At 38.5% G+C, this 15,455-nt stretch overlaps 1 protein-coding gene across 2 annotated transcripts in view; it reads left to right on the top strand.

Moving 5' to 3' along the window:
- The window catches only part of LOC127448670 (cytoplasmic dynein 1 intermediate chain 2-like), a 35,473-nt gene that overhangs the window by 16,925 nt on the left and 3,093 nt on the right, over positions 1–15,455 (top strand). For both annotated transcript variants that reach the window (XM_051711384.1, XM_051711383.1), the window contains exons 10-15: positions 6,774–6,899; positions 7,063–7,209; positions 7,298–7,411; positions 11,198–11,331; positions 11,420–11,564; positions 11,654–11,794. In XM_051711384.1, coding sequence (XP_051567344.1) covers positions 6,774–6,899; positions 7,063–7,209; positions 7,298–7,411; positions 11,198–11,331; positions 11,420–11,564; positions 11,654–11,794 — 807 coding nt within the window. The remainder of the gene's footprint in view (positions 1–6,773; positions 6,900–7,062; positions 7,210–7,297; positions 7,412–11,197; positions 11,332–11,419; positions 11,565–11,653; positions 11,795–15,455) is intronic.

Here is a 15,455-nt window from a genome sequence, read left to right as displayed (position 1 = left end):
CGGTACATCCGAATATCACACCTGCGGGACCGGTACAGGATGGCAACAACAACTGCCCGAGTTACACCAGGAACGCACAATCCCTCCATCAGTGCTCAGACTGTCCGCAATAGGCTGAGAGAGGCTGGACTGAGGGGTTGTAGGCCTGTTGTAAGGCAGGTCCTTACCAGACATCACTAGCAACAACATCGCCTTTGGGCACAAACCCACCTTCACTGGACCAGACAGGACTGGCAAAAAGTGCTCTTCACTGATAAGTTGACAGGTCAACAAAAAAAAACAGGAAAGTAAATAGTACACAATTTACAAAAAACTTTGGCAAACATTGTATAGCAATGTATTGCTACAAGATAACAAAAGTGCAAACATTTTTGTTTTTTAATTTACATAATTTTTTTACCATTGCATTGTAATAAAACAAACCTTTGTTTGCAACTGCCATCACTCTCATTTTGCGTTTTCTGACAGTTTTTTGTTTGGCCTTCTTTGTTTTGGCCTTCTTACAGTTTTTTGTTTGGCTTGACAGCTTCTTCCTGCTGGAGAACCAGGCCATGATCCTTGAGTAAACTGGATTTCAGTGTTTTACAAAGGTCATGAACAACACAAGATGCATTCTGAATTGCCTCATTGTTAGTGCACATATATGATACATCATGTAAATGTCTGAGCTCTTCGCGTAGACGCTGCTTATCAGCTGCTACACTAGTTGACTGTGGCTCACTGTTGTGTGTCTGCTTCCTTGGGCAAGGCAGAGGACTAACACAAAAGTCAGTAGAGAAGTCTTCTTGAGTGCTGCTTTCAGTGATTGGTGGATTGGTTAGAGCAGCACTGAAATCCAGAGTTATATATGGGCTTTGACAGTACACTGGGCTAAGGTCTCCCCATGTTTTGTCAGAGTGACTAAAAACAGCAAAGAAATGCATGCATGGTAAGAACGTTGTTTTGAAGAGGACACATTCACAAGATGGGTACCTTTCAGAGTCACCGAGTTCTACTCTGTACCATGCAGAGGTTGTCTCACTCTTTACCTTAAAAGATTCCTTTCCAAGTACCTCGACATGCTCTTTTGAATAGATGGAAGCTGCTTGGATACTGTTTAAGCAATGTTTGAGGAATGTTGGAACATCTAGATTGTATGTCTTGCATTCACTACTGTAGATGAAGTTGAGTCTACTGTAGGATAGCAACTGTTCTGGGAGGAACTCGCATATCATAGTTTCAAGCAGAGATGAAAGACTTCCTGTTCCAGAAAATTTGAGATAGAAGCTCTTCAATGATGAGTGCCTCAACTCCATTGTTGGTGGTAACTGCCACGAGAATCCTTGTGGCACATATGCCCTACACCGTCAATGAAAAACAAAAGAACATATTACTTTGATGAAGGTAGTTGATGCAGAAAGAATGGAACATTACACCCTGTCTACACTGGATGCATAAAAGTGAACATCCTAAACCAGTCCATTTGTCTTGCTGGCAGGAATAGATCGGGGCATCTATTTACTGTTGGCTTGGCACAAATAACATATCAAGTGTGGACTGGATCAGTGACGATAATTACTTGCTTTTATTGTGTCCGTCTGGTGTTGACAGGGAACTAAATGCTGGCCTGTACTTTTATACCAATCTAAATGTACTGTACCTTGTCTTGTCCATCGTATCCAAGCTTGCTCACGATGGAATGAGCATAAATACTTCTGTGCATTTGGAAATGTATGGTCCAGAGCTTGGTATTTCTGTTGTGAATAATCAAGCATGAAGTACTTTGGCTCCCATTGCAGATTCCACATGTAATTCAGTGGGGACAGGTATATCGCTCGAAAACCTTGTAAACACAGACAGGTATTTGATGTACATGAAATTCAGTGGGGACAGGTAAATCGCTCGAAACCCCTGTAAACACACAGGTATTTGATGTACATGTAATTCAGTGGGGACATAAACTGACATAATACATTTAGCTAATGTGTTCATAAGCACATATATCACAAACGGTAAAACAGATGATTTATCATTACTCGTTCCTTACGTTAAAAGGCTACTGCATCTTTTACAAAATCGTCTGCCTCTGTATCATATAAAACAACAATTTGTTTTTACTGATATCACTGTTTTGTTCTTGATTCTCCATGGCTGTTCCACCAGTTTGCTGTTGCTGATACGAAAAGCCCGCAGAAAGAAGTCACTATAATGCGCATGTGCGCTGACCTGAAAGGCCACACCCTCAGATACGCCCCGTGTGCATCGCTGTACTGAAACGCCTGTACTTTAGTGAATGCCGAGCTGGCTGCTTGGTGGTTTGAAGAGGCATGTTGCCTGTACAGCAGGAGTTGTGCTGACTGCCCCCTACAGCATCATGGTGGTACATCAACCTTGAATTGCTCTGATTGTAGAAATATTCTTTACAGTATTTACATACAGGACGGAGGTGTGATTAATTGTGTCATTTTTTAACACGTTATTTTCATGTAATTAATCTCACTAAATTAACACATTAAATCTACAGCCGTATCATATATATAATTTAACTGTTTCAGCAGACTCGAGCTAGCCAGACATCCATGATTTTATTGAATTGTGAATTTAACTTCTAACTTCTAGCCTTTGTTTAGCAGAGTGAATCACTGATGTTTATCACTATTAAGTTACATAGTCTTTGTTAAAGTTTATGTTGTTTATGATTCCAGCGTAATCCACCACACAGTTTTACTCCCAAACTAAATTCTTTCAGTTTTGAACAACAAATAATTTGTAAATTATTTCAACTGAATCATTAATTAGAACTGATTCAAACAAATAATTATTTCTCAAATCAGATGTCACTAGGACAAGATGTGTGACCTAGATCCGCCATGAACAGGCTCAGACAAAATTTGTGGACTTTATTAGCATTTTCAGCTGATAGTTTTTAAAATAATTTATAGAATGTAAAAAAGTTTTCTAAGTTTTTCTTTACAGTGGTGGGCACAGACAGAGGCTACAAGACTCCAAAATAAATAAAATTCCAGATGCAGTTTATAGTTTAACCAAAATCCCAATAATAACCAGAGATTTGTTGCATAACGCAGGAGTTTTTAACTATAAGCAGGTCTGAAACACACCGGGGACTTTTATTTTGAAATGACAGAGACTATATATAGCCTATGTATTTACCAGATGGAGAGTTTTGTATGTATATATGTGTGTGTGTGTGTATATATACATATATATATATATATATATATATATATATATATACACACACACAGTTGTGCTCAAAAGTTTGCATACCCTTGGAGAATTGGTAATATATGTACCATGAAAATTACCCCTGTTCAAAAGTCTGCATACCCTTAGTTCTTAAAACTGTGTATTGCCCCCTTTAGCATCAATGACAGCGTGCAGTCTTTTGTAATAGTTGTCTATGAGGCCCCAAATTCTTGCAGGTGGTATAGCTGCCCATTCGTCTTGGCAAAATGCCTCCAGGTTATGCATAGTTTTTGGTCGTCTTGCATGAACTGCACGTTTGAGATCTCCCCAGAGTGGCTCGATGATATTAAGGTCAGGAGACTGTGATGGCCACTCCAGAACCTTCACCTTTTTCTGCTGTAACCACTGGAGGGTCAACTTGGCCTTGTGCTTAGGGTCATTGTTGTGCTGGAAAGTCCAAGAGCGTCCCATGCGCAGCTTTCGTGCAGAAGAATGCAAATTGTCTGCCAGTATTTTCTGATAACATGCTGCATTCATCTTGCCATCAATTTTCACAAGATTCCCCGTGCCTTTAGAGCTCACACACCCCCAAAACATCAGTGAGCCACCACCATGCTTCACAGTGGGGATGGTATTCTTTTCACTATAGGCCCCTCTCCAAACAAAGCACTTATGGTTGTGACCATAAAGCTCTATTTTGGTCTCGTCACTCCAAATTACAGTGTGCCAGAAGCTGTGAGGCGTGTCAAGGTGTTGTCAGGCATATTGTAATCAGGTTTTTTTGTGGCATTGGCGCAGTAAAGGCTTCTTTCTGGCAACTCGACCATGCAGCTCATTTTTGTTCAAGTATTGTCATATTGTGCTCCTTGAAACAACCACACCATCTTTTTCAAGAGCAGCCTGTATTTCTCCTGAGGTTACCTGTGGGTTTTTCTTTGTATCCCAAACAATTCTTCTGGCAGTTGTGGCTGAAATCTTTCTTGGTCTACCTGATCTTGGCTTGGTATCAAGAGATCCCCGAATTTTCCACTTCTTAATAAGTGATTGAACAGTACTGACTGGCATTTTCAAGGCTTTGGGTATCTTTTTATATCCTTTTCCATCTTTATAAAGTTCCATTACCCTGTTACGCAGGTCTTTTGACAGTTCTATTCTGCTCCCCATGGCTCAGTATCTAGTCTGCTCAGTGCATCCACGTGAGAGCTAACAAATTCATTGACTATTTATACACAGGCACTAATTGCAATTTAAAAAGCCACAGGTGTGGGAATTTAACATTTAATTGCCATTTAAACCTGTGTGTGTCACCTTGTGTGTCTGTAACAAGGCCAAACATTCAAGGGTATGTCAACATTTGATCAGGGCCATTTGGGTGATTTCTGTTATCATTATGATTTAAAAAGGAGCCAAACAACTATGTGATGATAAATGGCTTCATATGATCACTATCCTTAAATAAAAGACAGTGTTTTTTGCATGATCAGTCATATTTTCAAAATCAATGCCAAAATTTCACAATTTCTGCCAGGGTATGCAAACTTTTGAGCACAACTGTATACACATATATACACCAGTTGAAGTCGGAAGTTTACATACACCTTAGCCAAATACATTTAAACTCAGTTTTTCACAATTACTCACATTTAATCGTAGAAAACATTCCCTGTCTTAGCTCAGTTAGGATCACTACTTTAAGAATGTGAAATGTCAGAATAATAGTAGAGAGCTTTTATTATTTTTCATCACATTCCCAGTGGGTCAGAAGTTTACCTACACTTTGTTAGTATTTGGTAGCATTGCCTTTAAATTATTTAACTTGGGTCAAACGTTTTGGGTAGCCTTCCACAAGCTTCTCACAATAAGTTGCTGGAATTTTGGCCCATTCCTCCAGACAGAACTGGTGTAACGGAGTCAGGTTTGTAGGCCTCCTTGCTCGCACACTCTTTTTCAGTTCTGCCCACAAATTTTCTATCGGATTGAGGTCAGGGCTTTGTGATGGCCACTCCAATACCTTGACTTTGTTGTCCTTAAGCCATTTTGCCACAACTTTGGAGGTATGCTTGGTGTATTGTCCATTTGTAAGACCCATTTGCGACCGTACTTTAACTTCCTGCCTGACACTTGAGATGTTGCTTCAATATATCAACATAATTTTGTGAAGTGCACCAGTGTTTTGTGTTTGTAGTTTTTTAGGTTTCACAGTTGTAGTTCTGAAGGGAACCATCAAACTCCTCTTCCATCAAGAAAAGGAATTGTGGTCAATATTACCCAAAAAAGCATGCACGGATCCACACTTTGCAAATTTACCGGAAATAGTAGACCATCCCGGCAACTTTGGAACCCTTTTTCTAAACATACTACCATTTGATACATACTAATTCTTATCTCATATACTATTTAGGGTGGATTGTGTGCACATTGAGACACAGCATAAGTATAACTATGGGTGTGTCTCAATCAGCTCCCTAGTTCAGTAGTCAGGGCACTGATCAGGGAGTCGGCCATTTTTAGGGCTGTCTCAATCGCAAAATCCTTGCAATGCACTGAAAAGTTCGCGCCCTAAATAAATTCCACAATGCACCGTAAAAACCAGGGAGCATCGTTGCTTACTATGTTCCCTTACCGGAAACTTTGTCATGTCTTCTGAAGTCTCTCAAGTCGTAAGAAGACAAGCACAAGTGTAAAACTATGAAGTCCAAGCCTTATTTTCTCTTTCATTTATAATTACCATGAAAGTGAAACAATCTTTTACAAATTTGAGTTGTTAAAAGAAGGTTTAAAATACATTCCTTTATATTTTTATTTCTTTATGTCATTTATCTGTTATAATAACACTGTATGTTTGAATATCTTCAACAAAAATGAATGACAGTGTCATTTATACAGCGATGTTGTTGATTAAAAGCAGCTGCGCTTGAATGCGTGAGCTTGTTAACGTGTCACAGGTGATTGAGTCATAAGTGTCCGAATGTACAGTGGATGAACACCCTTGCCAGTGCCCGAATTCATGTTCACGATATACTGATTCATGACATAGGGAGCTAGGGAGCTGATTGATACACAGGGTATGTCTAACTGTAGAATCCTCCAGTGCCGGCCACAGAGAGAGAAAAAAACACTATTGCACAGATTTTTGTTGATAAGCGAGAGTTAAAAAGCAACTATAAACCAATTCATCGGTAAAACCGATATATCGGTCTACCGCTCAGTTAGTTTGTGCATTTCTTCTCTGCCACTGAAAATAGTTCCAAAAAAGCCAAAGCATCAATTACAACCCGGTCTATATACTGTATGTTTAGTTTTTCATTTGTTTCCATTGTTTCGGTGGTGAACGAATCAGTTAAATCAGTTGAGTCAATGATTGAATGCCTGACTCACTTGTAACATAAAAGATGCTCATTTGTCGCCACCTACTGCCGTAAAGATGCAATCTCCAAAAATAGTCACTGAACGAATCTGCACAAGAAATCAAAATGAACGATGAATCAAAATTCACACCACTGTTTGGAAAGGTGCGGACACATGCAGATGCAGAGTATATACCAATCTCGTTCCTGTGTTTTTCTGTCCTCTCTCATTCTCATCAGTACCCTGAGCTTCTGGTAGCGTCATACTGCAGTAATGAAGATGCTCCATATGAGCCTGATGGAGTGGCTCTAGTCTGGAACATGAAGTATAAGAAGACCACACCTGAATATGTCTTCCACTGCCAGGTAAGATGCTCGCACATTTTTCGTGATCTTTCGAGATAAAAGAGTTCATTATGCTACAGATGTGAGCGTTCACTCTACTTTTGCATTTAAATTTGCAATGATAAACTATATTTTGTTGCTGCGTTGTGGGTCAGGGCTCACACTACGTTCACTCTCTGTTTAGTCGGCAGTGATGTCAGCAGCATTTGCACAGTTTCACCCTAATCTGGTGGTCGGAGGAACATACTCGGGTCAAATCATGTTGTGGGACAACCGCAGTAACAAACGCACCCCCATACAGAGAACACCACTGTCAGCCTCAGCTCACACGGTACACACACACACACATCTTCATCAACATCATCTTCTGTGAAGTACCACTGGCTCATTTCAGTCCTCTCTTATCTGTCTCTCTGCAGCACCCTGTGTACTGTGTGAAGGTGGTGGGGACTCAGAACGCTCATAATCTCATCAGCATCTCCACTGATGGCAAGATGTGCTCCTGGAGTCTGGACATGCTGTCCATACCACAGGTAACACACACATAAACACAAATTCATGCTGCTTATTCAGGTTGAGCGATATACAGTGTCGGGGAGTTACTAACTAAAAGTAGCAACGCTAATAACTTAGGTACATTTTGGGGGCCTGGGTAGCTCAGTGATAAAAGACACTAGCTACCACCTCTGGGGTTCACTAGTTCACTAGTTCAAATCCCAGGGCGTGCTGAGTGACTCCAGTCAGGTCTCCTAAGCAACCAAATTGGCCTGGTTGCTAGGGAGGGTAGAGTCACATGGGGTAATCTCCTCTGGTCACTATAATGTGGTTCGTTCTCAGTGGGGCGCATGGTGAGTTGAGCGTGGATGCTGCGGTGGATGCCGTGAAGCCTCCACACGCGCTATGTCTCCATGGTGATGCACTCAAGCCACATGATAAGAGGTCATGCACGGGTTGACGTCTCAGACGCGGAGGCAACTGGGATTCGTCCTCCGCCACCCAGATTGAGGCAAATCACTATGCGAGCACAAGGACTTAAAAGCACATTGGGATTGGGCATTCCAAATAAAAATAAATAAATAAATAAATAAAATAAAAAAATTTGACAATGTGTGTATCTTGAGTGACATTTTCCAACGAGTAACGCTGAAGTCACAGAATTCTACATTTGTCACTTTGTATTGCAAATGTAGCAATCTAGATGAAGGAGTAATCAAACATGCTGTCAAGATAATCAGAAAACTCAGAAGCAGAAGGTAAGTACAGGGAAAAAGGCAAAAAAACAGATAGTTCAACACTATAATCCAATAAACTGCATTGTGGTAGAATCCGGAAATCTATCCAGCAAACAATATCCGTAATGCTGCTTAGAGAGAGTGTCAGCGGGATCTGAATACAAAAACAAACAAACTCACAGGTAACAAGACAGACAGAAAAGGTGGGCCAAATATACAGGGCAAATGGCACAAGACAATCTGACACAAGACAGCAAACAAAGGGGTACTAAATAGGAAGAAAAATCAAGAAGGTGATGAGAGACAGGTGCGGCTGATAAAGAGCGGCTGCGATGATCAAGCCAGAGCAAATCAGCAAATGGAGGCGCGGCCGCCATGTGACACCTGCCAAGACAAAACCAAAACAAACACACAAGGTGAGGGAACACGCAAAGACAGACAAGAGAATAGTGGGTGGATCACTCAGTGATCCTGACACACGCTCACCTACAACTTCCTTTCTCTCTCTAGTGAAGCGCTAGGAAATCTGAATTATTTAAGTGAATCAGTTCTTTCAGCTAGTTCAATGAACCAGGTACAATTAACGATTCACTTATATTTAGCGTTGGGAACTACAATTCATTTTAGCGAGTCCGTTTGTTTGGAAACTTTATGTAAATGAACTAGTTCACGTAAATGATTCACTGATTCACTTGAGCCCCCGCGTAGCCTTAAAGGGACATTGCCCTCTTTTTTGAAGTAAAATACTGAGTTCATTGCTGCTGTTTATCACTATGTTTTGATTCAGTTATATAAAATGGGGTGTTTTCTAGTCTAGTGGTTTATATTTTGTATAAATTTCAATTTATAAAAAGTTATATTTAATATTGTTAATTATATTGTCTGATTGTTGTATATTTAAAATATTTTCTTCTTTAAATAGCTTTAAAAGAATGTTCCAGGTTCAATACAAGTTAAGCTCAACTGACAGCATTTGTGGCATAATATTGATTACCACAAAACATTTTTTTGACTTGTCCCTCCTTTTCTTTAAAAAAGGCAAAAATCGGGGGCCTGGGTAGCTCAGTGAGTATTGACGCAGACTACCACCCCTGGAGTCACGAGTTCGAATCCAGGGCGTGCTGAGTGACTCCAACCAGGTCTCCTAAGCAACCATATTGGCCCGGGTGCTAGGGAGGGTAGACTCACATGGGGTAACCTCCTCGTGGTCGCAATTAGTGGTTCTCGCTCTCAGTGGGGCGCGTGGTAAGTTGTGCGTGGATCGTGGAGAGTAGCATGAGCCTCCATATGCGGAGTCTCCATGGTGTCATGCACAACGAGCCATGTGACAAGATGCGCGGATTGACAGTCTCAGAAGCGGAGGCAACTGAGACTTGTCCTCAAAATCCATACTGAGATGAGTAACTGCGCCACCATGAGGACCTACTAAGTAGTGGGAATTGGGCATTCCAAATTGGGAGAAAAGGGGATAAAAAAAAAAGAAAACAAAAAGGGCAAAATCTGGGTTACAGGGAGGCACTTAAAAGTGGAAGTCAATTGGGGCCAATCCGTAAACATTAAAATACTCACTGCTTTAAAAGTAAAGCCACAAGATGTAAACAATATGCATGTTAACATGATTTTACTGTGATAAAAAAAAAAACTTACTAACCTTTTCTGTGTAAAGTTATAGCCAATTTTACAATTTTGTTGCCATGACAATGTAATGTCAACAAACCATAAAACCCTAAAATGACTGTAAAAATGGCATTTTAAACAACTTTATAGTTCAAATAATACATGTGTTTTAACAGAAGAATTAATGTAAGTGCTTTTATAAAATTATAAGCTTCATATTTCTGCCTTTAAACCCTCCAAAATTTAGCCACATTCACTTCCATTGTAAGTGCCTCACTGGAACCTCAATTTTTGCTTTTTTTAAAGAAAAGGAGGGATGATTCGAAATTAATTTTTGTGGTACATTCAACATTATGCCACAAATGCTGTCGATTGAGCTTAACTTGTATTGAACCTGAAGTATTCCTTTAATGTAATTAGCTATTTTTGTTAGTAGCTTGTAGTGTAAGTCAAGTCATTTTTATTTGTATAGCGCTTTTCACAACACACATCGTTTCAATGCATTACAGAAAATCATGCAATAACAAAAACTGAAACTATAATATCTGTAATGTCTTAGAGTGATCATTGTGTAGTTTGATTAAATATGATTGTAAATTGTGTATAAAATTAATTGTATTTAGAACCCCTGTGAGCAAGCCGAAGGCGACTGTGGCAAGGAACACAAAACTCCATAAGATGTTGGTTAATGGAGAAAAATAACCTTGGGAGAAACCAGGCTCTCTGTGGGGGCCAGTTCCCCTCTAGCTAACCAGCATGAATATAATGCCAATATTAGTTATTTATGTGCATGGTTTAAGATTAGTAAACTAAGTATTAAGGTCCAGTGTTTAAAAAAAATATTTTTTTATGAACCGTAAGATTAATGACTAATGTCTTTGAAGTCCATCCTGGATTAACTGCAAAAGTTCACATAGATGCATTGTCCTTTGTTGGTTGGCTGATGAAGGCTTTTGTTGACAATTCAATTATAGTCTATGTATTCCATTTCGATATTAATCCCGAGGTTGAGACATGGAAACAAATGGAATAATATTAGTGTAGATGTCATTAAATTTTATGCAGAGTTATAGATCATGATAGATGTTTCTGGTTCTGGCAGACCTAACTTAAGCAGCCTAATTGTGAGATGATGGATATATTAGGTGTATGCCTGGCAAAATAGATTAGTCTTTAGTTTAGACTTAAACTGAGTGAGTTTGTCTGTGTCCCGAACAGTGTTAGGGAGACTATTCCATAGTTTAGGAGCCAAATAGGAAAAGGATCTACCTCCTTTTGTGGATTTTGATATTCTAGGAACTATTAAAATTTTTCGGTTGATTCGTTGCTTGGGGCCTCAGAAATCGTAAACCCGCCACTGTATTTGATGTTGCTTGATTTTATACAGACCAGGTCATGTTAATATATTGTCAATATTTCTTATGTCACAGAGACAGTCTAACTCACACCCTAAACCCTGTGTGTGTGTAGGACAGTCTGGAGCTCGTGTTCAAACAGTCTAAATCAGTGGCTGTGACCTCTATGTCATTTCCTCTGGGTGATGTCAATAACTTTGTAGTGGGGAGTGAGGACGGATCAGTCTATACCGCTTGTAGACACGGCAGGTAAGTGTGTGTGTGTGTGTGTGTGCAAGTGTCTGTGTCAGTTTTCACCTGTTTGTGTTGACATTTGGTGCACATGTGTGTGTTGTAGTAAAGCAGGTATCAGTGAGATGTTTGAGGGTCATCATGGGCCAATCACAGGGCTCGATTGTCACATGGCGGTGGGACCAGTTGACTTCTCACATCTGTTTGTCACTTCCTCTTTTGATTGGACTGTCAAACTCTGGAGTACCAAGGTGCTGAGCACACTACTGTAATAAATAACAGTCTTTTTCTACGTTTGCATGATAAAATGGTAACTGTGGTCTACTTGTGTCTTTTACAGAATAATAAACCTTTGTACTCCTTTGAGGACAATTCAGATTATGTGTATGATGTCATGTGGTCACCTACGCATCCAGCGCTGTTTGCTTGTGTGGATGGGATCGGACACTTGGACCTGTGGAACCTTAACAATGAAACTGAGGTACACACACACACTCACATAGAAACCAAATTCACAACTGAATTCGTGAGTGTGATTTGAATTGAGTCAGCCACGCCACACAGGATGTCCAATTGGAACTTGAATTGGAATGACAGGAAGAGAAAATTAGTGAATTGCAAGGATAAAAAGGTATAGAGTAAAACTACAGAGGAATTTCATGTCTTATGGTGACAAAACAATAATTACATGATTTGGTAACATTTTACAATAAAGTTGTATACGTTAACATTAGTTCTATTAAATTAGTGAAATTTAAGATGACATTTATTTGATGAATATAAAACAGAAATGTAATGTCTCTCTTTGGCGTAAGCCCCATCTGGCGGTCCGAAGAAGTTGTACTCGGAACCGTCATATCCTGCCGGAGATAGGAGACGGGGCGAGGAGCCTACCCCCGTGCAGGACGGGACTCAACTGGTGGTGGTGGGGTGGTGGAGGTTGCCATGTTAGCACACTGAAACGCAATTTGATAGATTGTGAGCAGACTTATAAAGCATTGGCTTACATGTAATTGGCTAGGATTTACCTAGCTAAAGGTGCGATGATGTACAGCTGCTAGTCTTACCGCTAGAACTACGCTGCGCTTACATTTAATGCAACAGTTTACAGGATAGTTCACCCAAAAATGAAAATTTTCTCATCATTTACTCACCCTCATGCCAACCCAGATGTGTATGACTTTCTTTCTTCAGCAGAACACAAACAAAGATTTTTAGAAAAATATATCTGCTCTGTTGGTCCATACAATGCAAGTGAATGGTGACTAAAACCTTGTAGCTCCAAAAATCACATAAAGGAAACATAAAAGTAACCCATAACTCTAGTTTTTAAATCCATATATTCAGAAGCAATATAATAGGTGTGGGTGAGAAACAGAGCAATATTTAAGTCACTTTTTACTATAAATCTTCATCGCTCCTGAAGACATGGATTAAACCACTGGAGTCGTATGGAATACTTTTATGCTGCCTTTATGTGATTTTTGGAGCTTCAAACTCTGATCACCATTCACTTATTGCGCATTGTGAGGAATTACAGAGCTGAGAAATTTTTCTAAAAATCTTCATTTGTGTACTGCAGAAGAAAGAAAATCATACACATCTGGGATGGCATGAGGGTGAGTAAATGATGAGAGAATTTTCATTTTTGGGTGAACTATTCCTTTAACATGAACTAAAAATGAACAATACTTTTACAGCATTTATTTAATCTTCGTTAATGTTAATTTCTTCAATTCTTACATTAAAAGTTGCATATGTTGATGCATTATAAACATGGAAAAACAATCAACAACAGTATTTTGATGACATTAATATTAATAAACATGAATAAGTGCTGTAAATAGTCAGTGTTAAAGTTAGTTCATGATACTTAATGCATTAACTAATGTTAACAAATAGAACCTTATTGTAAAGTGTTACCAATCATTTTGGCTAATTATGCCTATTTTTTTATTTTATTTTTTTCAAAATGATGACAACAGGTGGCATTTCAAACATTTAGTATTAATATTATCTAAACTTTCTGGAAATACCACATATGCTATGCAAACACACAAAAAATTTTTTTTTTAAGATTTACGTATTTCAATTGTATTACAAATTTCTATCAAACTGAATTGAGTAATCTTTACATAATGTACATATTACACTCAAAAATATTTTCATTTTGTTACAAAATTCCATCAAATTGAATTGAGTAATCTTTTATCAAATAAAATGTATAAAAACTAAATATTGTAAGTTTTATTAATTTAATTTTGTTAAACATTATTCAATTTGGTTATGAAATTGAAATGTGAAAATCTTAAAAATAAGCTCATTTATTAATTATATAATGAATTTTAATGAGCAGTATGAACATTTAAATCTTAGTTAAGAAAAATCATAATTTTTAAACAATACAGTTTCCATTTTTTTATTTTTTTTTAATCTTACCTTTGCCAGGAATACACACACACACACACACACACACACATACATATATATATATATATATATATATATATATATATATATATATATATATACACACACACACACACACACACACACTCACTGGACACTTTTTTAGGTACACCTGTACATCAGCTAATTCATGCGATTATCTAATCAGCCAATCGCATGGCAGCAGTGTAATGTATAAAAATCAAACAGATACGGGTCAGGAGCTTCAGTTAATGTTCACATCATCCATCAGAATGGGGAAAAAATGTGATCTCAGTGATTTAGACTGTGGCATGATTGTTGGTGCCAGAAGGGCTGGTTTGAGTATTTCTGTAACTGCTGATCTCCTGGGATTTTCACGTACAACAGTTCTAGAGAGTATAGAGAATGGTGCGAAAAACAAAAAACATTCAGTGAGCGGCAGTTCTGTGGATGGAAACGCCTTGTTGATGAGAGAGATCAGTGGAGAATTGCCAGACTGGTTCGAGCTGACAGAAAGGCTACGGTAACTCAGATAACCGCTCTGTACAATTGTAGTGAGCTCTTTACACTCTAGAGTAGTGTTTCCCAACCACTGTGCCGTGGTACACTAGTGTGCCATGAAAGATTGTCAGGTGTGCCCTGGAAAATTATCAAATTCCACAAAATAAATAAATGCATGAAATAAAAAAAAAATTTCAGGAATCCAAACTCCTCACCTTTCGGAGAAATTTGCCATTTTGAAACAATAATCGGTCACTTTTGTGATTGTGAAGAGCAATGATTAATGTGCAAAAGTGACTGATATTTATATGCGTTAAGGGTCTTTCACATGACTCGCGTCAGCGCTGCAGAATACGTTGAAGTATATGAAGTGACGCCACTTTACACCAAAGTGTTTTTCACACACGTTTTTGCTTCACCAATAATAGAGTACAAAGCAACAAGAAATATTTAAAAACTGTCCAAATTTGTGAAGAGGTGTTGAATGTCTCATAATTTATTTTAATTAAATATTATTTTATTGTTTCCGAATGTCAGAGACCCCAGTTATTGAACTAATTTAAATTCACCAAGAAAACGCTTAGACCTAAACATAAACAAGTCCTTTTATTACTTTCTGCTATCAAAGCAACTGCAAGCTTTTTTCTCTCTTCCAAATACTTGTTTTCAATGTTTATTGTGCACATCTCCCGCTTTTTTACGTGGCAAACTCATAAAATCGCCCCTCTGTGACGCTTTCTGCAACTCTTGTCATGTGGAGGGCAATGCAGCACTTGACGCTGGCATTGAACGGAGCGTTGACGCCTCGACTCAACTCATGTGACATGCGCTTTACAATGATGAAAGAACATTATTGAAACTTAAAATTATTATTATTTGTCTATTATTGTGGTCTTTCCTGATAAAAGTCATGCTCAGCTGTTTAAATAGGCTACTGTAGGAAAATGATACCGTAGATCTGCTTTGTGTTTATAATTCTTATACTGAAGTCAGAAGATTTGTAACCATGCAAGTTTTAATAAAGGAGAAGGTAAGGACGTTATTGAAACTCACTATTATTAGACTATTATTGGATGAAAAATAATGCTCAGACTGAAGGAAGACTATAGATCTGCTTTGTTCTTTTAATGCTTAGACACTATAAAGTCTCTTGGGAGATTTCGGTCATGAACGAACCAAAATGATTCACTGACTCACTCATAGCACATAAG

The sequence above is a fragment of the Myxocyprinus asiaticus genome, chromosome 12, assembly GCF_019703515.2.
Source record: "Myxocyprinus asiaticus isolate MX2 ecotype Aquarium Trade chromosome 12, UBuf_Myxa_2, whole genome shotgun sequence".
In the NCBI taxonomy this organism is placed as follows: Eukaryota; Metazoa; Chordata; class Actinopteri; order Cypriniformes; family Catostomidae; genus Myxocyprinus; species Myxocyprinus asiaticus.
Note: the sequence above shows the minus strand (reverse complement) of the source record. Positions and strands in the feature narration are given on the sequence as shown.